General features: G+C 45.2%; 1 protein-coding gene across 1 annotated transcript in view; it reads right to left on the minus strand.

The window, feature by feature from the left end:
• Positions 1 to 6501, minus strand: part of PRKCI (protein kinase C iota) — a 28621-nt gene extending 22120 nt beyond the window's left edge. Inside the window, exon 1 of the mRNA XM_082055380.1 lies at positions 5854 to 6501. Coding sequence (XP_081911506.1) covers positions 5854 to 5969 — 116 coding nt within the window. The 5' untranslated portion in view covers positions 5970 to 6501. The remainder of the gene's footprint in view (positions 1 to 5853) is intronic.
• Between the last annotated feature and the right edge of the window lie 2653 nt (positions 6502 to 9154).

Genomic DNA, 9154 nt, shown 5'->3' on the forward strand with positions numbered 1-9154 from the left:
CAGTGACTACATGACTATGATGGTCAGACAAGCAAGAAGAATTGGATGACAGACCACAACCCTGAGAGACAATAATCACTGATGCTCTAGCAAAAGCTGAAGATTAAAAAAAGATTAGTAAAAGCTGTTCAGCAGTTTTTCAAAATTAATTATTTAAGTCCACTTAAAATAGATTTATCTTTATTACAGTGAACAGAAAAAGTCATAATGTTAAGAGGTACTGAACAGCCCAGGAATCCTCAGCATTTATAAAGCAAAAGCTGGTATCAACCGAAAAAAAAAAAAAATAAAAACAACCAAACCCCCTCTTCCTACTTGTTGCTAGCTTCAACCAGCAAAATAGTTGTCCTTCAAACAAAATGAGAGTTTAATTATTTCATAATTTAAGCAAGCTCTCCAGATTACTACTCTAATATCTCCAACAGGACATGTATCAGACACTTATTAAATCTATTTTGGAGATCTTACCAACTCCATTATAACAAACACTAATGGGTCTTTCAGAGTACCCTAGCTAATAAAAAAGTATGTGAGTATGAATAAGGTTCTACAAGCAATATCTATCACCCTTGTCCTAGAGCTGTAAAGCCAGCTTTATGTAACACAGAAACTGAAAGACTACAGGTCTTTCTACAAGCTTTATTTTTCCATTTTAACTACACAGATGACACTGACATTTTATACAGAGACAGGTCTCAGAGTGGTTCTGTTATCACATCTTTGCATTATATGGTGTTTTCCACACTTCTTGCACCTAACACCACATTGGTGATGACTTCATTAGGAAAAAGCTAATACATCAAATTAAACTTTACTGAGCATAAATATGGCATTTTAAACAAAAAGCAGCAGACTAAGTTAAAGAACAAAGGAAAGTCGCTATGGACCAAAGACTGTTGCCTTGCATGAAAAAATACAAAATACTTCTTTTCTACTAAGAGGTAGGAAAAAAAATTCTTGACAACAGCCCTTTCCTTCTTATGGAGATAAGCTTATGTACTACTTTTAATAAACATGTTTGTTATAAGGACATTCTAAGGCATAATATCCTTTTTATCTCTTCATGACACACATGGGGAATTGGAAGAAAACCTGATTCAAGCAGACTCTGCACCACCACATTTGGATGTGTCAATTAGCTCTTAGTTTGGAAACACCAGGTTTTTTAGAATTTACTTTCGTACTGTTATAATAAATCTTAATCAAGGACCTGAGAATAGGAAACATGAAAATAAACAAGAGAGTACTTGTCTTGAATTACTTTCAGTTAAAACGTTGTCATTTGTATCTTCCATAAACATTAATAAAGGATCATTTTATTTATACTAACAAAAGGCCTACCTAAATCAATACCCTGCAAATGTAAGAATCAGTAAAAGATAAGCCATAGGGAGACTGAGTAAATCCAAATGGTAAATACAAACAGGAACAATACAGAACAGATTTAAAATATCTGTAGAAGACAATGAGCCTCATCACTATTTTCCCCACCTTTCCTCTGAGATCAAACAGCTTTTGCTTTTGCATTTTCTTTTGCAGATCATTCAACAGTCATAACATCCTTTAACAAAAAAGACCCCACCTGCAACCAACCAAATAAAATTAAAAAATCCAATGCCAACAGTTAAATGCAATTCTATCCATATCTCATTTTTCACTTCTGAGTTTTGACTTCAGTGAGAACAATCCACTGTATGAACAGAGACTACTGCTGTAGATTTGTTTATCTGTAGCCTGAGATAACTATCACGTATTAAGTATGTGGAAATATACAGATACATAATCACATATCTACATATTCACATATCTATCACAGAACTGGGTCAGTCATCATTAATGCTTTTGATAATGTCTACTTATTATAGTTCACTGAAATTAACCCCTACAAGACTCCTGGCGAATTCTGCTGTTCCAGTACTGTTTCAGTACTGCAAGGTGCCGGCCCTGCCACTCAGAACAATTTGAAGCGTCCCTTTCCCCAGTGGAAGTCTGAGGTCTCAGACTGCCTGCTCCCACAATTTGTTTTTCTGGCAAAAAATATATCACCAGAAAATTAAATTGACGTTGAAACTGCAAGAAGGAGTGAAAATGTTAAATGCTTAAACCAAAGATTTCTTAAGCTGAACACTCTCCTATGTGGAACTTGATCCTCAATAGACAGTGAGAGACATTGAGCTGAAGAATTGATCAGAAAGTGCTCAAGACAAAGAATAACATACAGGATGTGAGAACTCAAAAATTCTTAAGAAATTTATTTCCTGTAAATATTTATGGAGGTGCATTTTGATTTTACAATTAAAGGTTACCATTTTTTTTCTCCACTTTTCTCACTCACATAAATGTATTAAAATTAAGAAAAAGCAGCAAGTTTAACGTGTATCATGAGGGGCCTGTCAGGATTATTCTTTATTTGAACTAAATCAAACTGAAGGTGGGCAAAGCATTGGTAACCTATGACTTTTACTACAGTAAAAGTCTAACCTACGTTACAGCCTACACAGTTAAAAGAGTGCAAAACAGGCACTGAAGAACAGAAGCTAGCAGTTCTAATCATGACAGAAAGAGAGTTCAAGTTTGTTCGTTTATTTTTTTTTAAAAATCAACAGCATTAATTCTACAGGATTCCTAGTGCACAAGCAATGTATTTCTCTACTGCTACAATGCAATCCTCCTCATATGTATTAATGATAACTTCTTGTACTGAACTGACAAAGAAGCATCTACAACAAATGAGATAAAAGGCAAACTCTGAATAATTTTAGAAAGCTGAAGTGGTTGTAATTACAGATGCTGTTCAGTGGCACACATTGGAAGCTGCTACACTTTGTTACTGTATCAACAAAAATCTACGTAAACATTTGGTGTAATAAATTCAGTTCCTAAGAACTCAGGGGACAGCTCTAATACATGCACTGCACAGATTACAGTAACTCTTTAAAACAGATAAGATTATTTTCAGCATTTTAAACAACCAGCCCTATGAGAAAGATCACTGTGGCTTACCTGACAGAAGGAAATACCTGGATAAACTCAATCTAATGCCCTAATTCCCAAGTCTCTGGGAATTCCCATCCTCTTATTCTCATGATCTCAGTTCATTTTAGGAAAATTTTCTGAGAAAATTTTCTATTTTACATATTTCATGAACTTAAGATAAATAATTACCATTGTACAGTTGAATGAAACAAAGACCCTTCAAAGAGTTCTTGATTAAAGTCTTTGTCTCGGCTGAGAAAGGCAATTAGGCTCTAGGCCAGACTTTTCGATGCTTTGGGGATTCAGGTTGGGCTCTTTGCTCTCAGTGCAGCCTCTCCAGCTCCAGGCAAGCGTCCTGACTACCTGATTCCTAACCGTTTCAAGAGTAAATCTGTGTTTCTGAGTTGCTGGTTTTTTGTTCAGTTGTTTTTTACTCAGAAACTCCTTCTGGAAGTTGAAAAGGCAAGACTTTCACATTAACTTCTACAACTCACTTAAGTGCTTCTATTAAAAAAAAACAAAACAAAACAAAACAGAGATTAACATTTCCTGATGAACACCATTTACCATTAAATCCTTTATCCAGCTCTAATCTTGAGATAGTTTATTTGACAAAAGGGGAAAATGTGGCCTTTGGTATGAGCATTTAGATCCTAAGCTTTCAAGTCATTTCAGTAAGTGCAGGTGAAGTGCTGAGCCTTACCCACTTCTTGACAGTGCTAGTCTGAGAAGCGGTCTCATACCTTCTGTTGTAAGAAAGTAGAGAGAATAATTTGATAGATCTCAAAACAAACCATGACTAAGGCACTCAGCTTGTTAGTTTGTTGGTATTCACAATGGTTAACAAACACCCCATATGACTCAGTGTCATTATTAAAGGAAACTGATAACTGCATTAACAGGATAAAAGGTCAGTAGATGAGACTCAGAAGAAACATTCCAGTGTCTGTGAAATTATTACCTAATATTTAAAGTGTCATGAGCCAGCATTCCTGTCTAACGCAGCAGTTTCCATCCTCACTCCCACAACCCTGAGCTGCCATCTCTCTGTTCTTGCACCACAGCCTCCTTGTGCTAAAGCAAGAATTAATGTGATTGCATGTGGAAATGATCAAGATTAAAACTGACCTAGCAGAAGAAAAATAAATGGTTTTAACCCAGAACAGTTCCCACTTTAGTTCACTGCCTCACCAAATGAACACTTCTGCCAGCTGATAGCCAGGGGCACCTCCACGTCCTTAAGAAATGGTGGATTAAAGGGACTGTAAAGCAAAGAGCTTAGAATTTCACATATTATTACTCTGACAGTGTTTTACATGTTCTTTAAAGCCACAGATTGTGCCAGTCTCTACAGTACTTCCACAGACTCTTGCCAAGAAAAGCCCTAAAGCAGACACAAACCAGAAATCAAACTCAGTAGCAAACACCAAATGCTCAGCATAGTTTCTATACCGCTCTTTAAAATTATAAATCTCGAGATATCAGATAGTACATACCGTAAATGTAATAGATATTTTCTGGTACTTGATACAGATAACTGGAAGGAAGCTGTCGAGAGTATCATGTGTACAATCTTCATCTAAAAAATGCAACCTACATTTTTCTCTGCTTAGATCACCTCCTCTTAAGCTTAATGGCCCAATGAACCACTGTCAACCCTTGCACTCTAATTTCTAAAAGCCAGGTCCTGTAACTGTTGCTATTTAACAGACGGTTGTGAAGCCGAAGCAGAACACTTCTGCCTTGTATGCTATTGCTGGAAAGCCACTGAATTAGACCACCAACATTCAGATTTTCATTGTGCAGACCTCTAGCCTTTTTTTTTTTCAGCAGAAGCTTCACTGACAGTAGATGCATCTTAAGTTACCATTCACAGACTCCCTCAGAAGCCACTCAGTCCCTGGGAAACAGCCTAAAAACTGATTAAATAGGTTTTCATCCAAACATCCTCTTCCCTTAGACCTGAATATCACGTAACACGCAGAGACCAGGACCAAAGATGGACCCTGAACATCTTAAGTTTGAATTTTAACATGTGTCCCCCAGTAAAGTGTTATGAAGGAATATGTACTTATTACTGACAACAGGTGAAGAACCAGCGCCCGGGTGTGTGGGAAGCAGGGCGAGCAGGGCAGAGAAGGCCCCGCAGGTTCAACCTTGTTTACCGGGAATGACAGAGACACCGCGGCGTCCGGCAACCGCTCCCGTTCAAACCCACACCCGGGAGAGGCTCTTCTCACAAGTCCTGCCCGTTCCCCCGGTGCAGAGCAGCACTTCAGCACGGCTGCTTAGCTGTGAGGTTCCTGGGGTTTCCCCCTCCCCTTCTTCAGGGCACGGGGCCTGACAGGACAGCCAGTTTAGCTTCAGTCTGGAGGGGAGCCGGGGATCTCCCCGGCCCACCGCAGTACTCGAGGGGAGCCGGGGATCTCCCCGGCCCACCGCAGCACTCGAGGGGAGCCGGGGATCTCCCCGGCCCACCGCAGCACTCGAGGGGAGCCGGGGATCTCCCCGGCCCACCGCAGCACTCGAGGGGAGCCGGGGATCTCCCCGGCCCACCGCAGCACTCGAGGGGAGCCGGGGATCTCCCCGGCCCACCGCAGCACTCGAGGGGAGCCGGGGATCTCCCCGGCCCACCGCAGCACTCGAGGGGAGCCCCCGCCCAGCGCGGCCGCTCCGCCCAGCGCCCGGAGGAGTCTCCTTCAGACCCGGGGTACCGGGCAGCGCGGCGCCATCCCCATTGCCCCCCGCCAGGCCCGGCCGCACCGCTCCGGCCCGGGCTGCCACAGGCGAAACGTAAGCCTCTCCTCACTCCGGCCGCCGCCGCTCTACCGGCCCAGGCCCCACCTCCCGTCTCCGGGACTCCGCGCCTTCACTCACCCTTTGTAGTAGGCTTTCACCCGGACCTGGTGGGCGCTGTCCCCGCCGAAGCCGCCCCCTACACCGCCCGGAGCCGACATCGTGCTGTTCCCGCTGCTGTCCCGCTGCGTCGGCATCCCCCCCGCGGCGGGCGGCACTGCCCGGGCGAGGGGAGGGCTGGGGGAGCAGGAGGCGGCGGCGGCTGCGCGACCCCCGTCGCCTCAAGCGCGCCGAGCCCCGAGCGCGCCGCGGCCCCGCCCCCTCCTCAGGGCGCCAGCCCGGGGCGGGCGGGACCACGAGAGGTAGGGGGAGAACCGGACTGGGTAGAGGGAGAGCGCGGAGCCGGGCGGGACGATGCAGGAGGGGAGCACGGACACTCCCCCAGCAGGAAGGAGGAGCCCCTCCGGGAGCAGCCGGTCAGCAGCTCTGCCGCCTAGAGAGGGCAGCCGCCACGCCTCGTCTGTCGGGTCCCCCGCCCCGCACTACGTGGGCTCGCCCCTCGCGATTCCCACGCACACCTGTGGGGCGGAACGCTCCACGCCGAAGCGGAAGAGGGGAAGCGGCGGCGCAGAGGCAGCCGGGATTCCCGTAGCGAAGCTACCGGAGCGAGGCGCTCCCAGTCAGGCGGGCCATAAGCCACCCGACGGCCCCTCCTCTCCCTTCCCCGCGCCCGGAGCGGGGGCGCGCACGGAGGCCTCCTCGCCACTTGGTGCGGCCCGCGGCGGCCAGGCTGCCGCAAGGCATGCTGGGACTGCTGGGCGCCGGCTCGACGGGAGCCATAAGGGGCTGGCGGAGCCTCGTGCACCGCGCCAGCTCCGGTCCGGCAAAACGCTTCCCCGCGGCCGAGGTGCCCGGGTTCGGTGTGCGGCGGCTCGTTCTGTGGGGCTTCACCACGGCCGGAGCTGCGATGAGGGAAGGGGTGAAGGAGGAACTTGTCGTTTTCCTGAGGCACGACTCGGATTGTCCTTCTTTCAAGGTTTAAGGAGCCAGAAACACCTAAGGTGGTGGTGTTGGTTTCTTGTTGTTGCTGGCGTTTTTTGTCACTGCCAACCTGATTTGAGAGGTGCTACAGAAGATTCGGGATTTTAACACAAAGCCGTTGCAAATGTAGCGGGCTGCCCTTCAGCTGCCAGCGCGGAGCTGAGCAGAAGCAATAGCAACGTGTTTCTTACAACTACCATTCACTAAAATACTTTCTGTAAGAATTCTGAAGAATCCATGCAGCATGCACTGCACATAAGACAGTATATTCAGTTCACATGAAGCTTTAATGACCACATATCGAATGGCTAAGGTATTTTTTAGGAAAGAAACAGGAAAGATGCTTTTGAACTAAAGGGAGGCAAAGAGGGGTGGTTAAAACTGTTAATCATAAGCCACCTTATCACTGCAAGGGGTATTTCCTTCCAGCTTTGCCTATTTAACAATACATCACTAGCTTCTTTGATAACACATATTTATATTGTCCAATGCTTCCTGAATACATGTATGTTCTTTGCAATCCTAAGAAATAGGGAACCTTTGTTTTGTTCTGTTGCAGTAAAAACAATTCATGTTTTTCCTGTCTCCCTCCACGCCCCAGCCAGCATCACAGCAGGATGGCTGCTGGAGCAGCGGGGAGTTCAGCTGCTACATGAGATAACACTTTCCAATCCACACACCTTCCTCTTTCTTATATTGGTGATAAAATAACGTAAGGCCTTATTTGCTGTTTACCTTTGGTGTAGTTACGAAGTACAGAACTTTTTTCATGCTACCTGACGTTCCTGCAGCGGTTGATCTTTTTCTTTTCCCTCAAAATAAAGTTATTTGCTCTACCCAGCTTCCACAGTCTCACATACATTTAATATATCAGGATGCACCTCCCTCTATCTGAACTCACCCATATCTTGCACCAGGACTTCCGACATATTTTCTATTTCCTACTAGGTCTCCAAGAGTATTCCAGTCTAAATCTTAATCTTCCCTACACCTCCTTTTTTAACCCATGAAAATTCCTATATTCTCCTATGTAATCATCATATGATCTTTTACAGAAAAGAGGCATCCTCATTAGACCTGATAAATTCTCACTACTTATCACACGCAGTCCACCTGTGATCAGGGTGACTGCTGCACCCTTCAACAGTTTAAGCTCATCTATGCTGCTTTGGAAGGTATCTGAGTACTGTAAGACACTTGCCAAGATTCTCTTCTTTGTAAACTACTCATCTATCCCAAAAAGCTGCTAGACATCTGGCATTTCCCCCCCACCTTAATTTCCAGTTATCAGCTGGTCAAACTGCATTATGGGAGGAAACAGCAAAAAGAGGTATTGCTGAGCTACATTTTACTATTTGTTCCTATTGTTACAAAACTTTTAACCAATTTCATTTTCACACAACTGGTTCTCCATCAATATTTAAAGTGTCATGAGCCAGCACTTCTGTCCAATGTAGCTGCTTTCTTTCTGTATCATTGAGAATACAAGCAGATTTGGAAATAATACTGTACCTGGAAGCTATGTAATAACATTATGTAATTCAAAGATTTTTGGAATGTATTTCTTCATCAGAGGAGAGCATTTTTTGAAGAAGAGAGGGCAAGATTCTGAGTCTGTCAAGATGCTCCATGCAAGACTGGAATGAAGCCTATGTGGTATAGTGGCTACTTGTCTTTATGGAGGTTGGGCTTTGCTCAGCTGTGCCAGGTAACATGCAGCGGCTGCTACCACCTACAGAGGGGAATTAATTAAACTCAGATCAGTTAGGGTCAATTCAAAGGGTGAGGTGGTTGTCTCCACTGCAAGGAAAGGCTCAGAGCCATCATTTCATAGGAAAGAACTGGAAGCTAAGGTAATGGGGCTAAAAGACTCAGATTTCTGTTTCGTATCTCTCAAAGAAGTTTCCAGTTCACCACCAGAATCCTGGTTGGAGCTGCTGAGGTCCCTTAGCAGACAGTGCAGAAAAGCACTACAGGCTGGTATTGATCCTAACCTCCCCAAAACTTTCAAAACTGCATATATCGCCTCCTTCATTTTCCTACTGTAGCTAAAGCATGAAATAAATAAAGCTTATTTACCACAGGCCTTGGCAACATATAGCTGAACTGTGTCACTGCCACAGAAGAATTAAAGTAACTGTCCCTGCAGCTGCGCTCAGCTAAACGCACAGCACCGCTCACCACAGCGGGTCCTGAGGGAGGCCAGACCCCTCCTCCCCGGCCAGGCCGCTGCTCTCCCACCACGACCCTCCCGCGTTGGCGTGAAGCCAGTCGCTGCCCCGCCGCGGCACCTCACGAACGACACCTCTCGCAAACGACAACATGGCGGCGGCCGGCGTCA

This window comes from Streptopelia decaocto (assembly GCF_964273445.1).
Source record: "Streptopelia decaocto genome assembly, chromosome: 6".
Lineage (NCBI taxonomy): Eukaryota > Metazoa > Chordata > Aves > Columbiformes > Columbidae > Streptopelia > Streptopelia decaocto.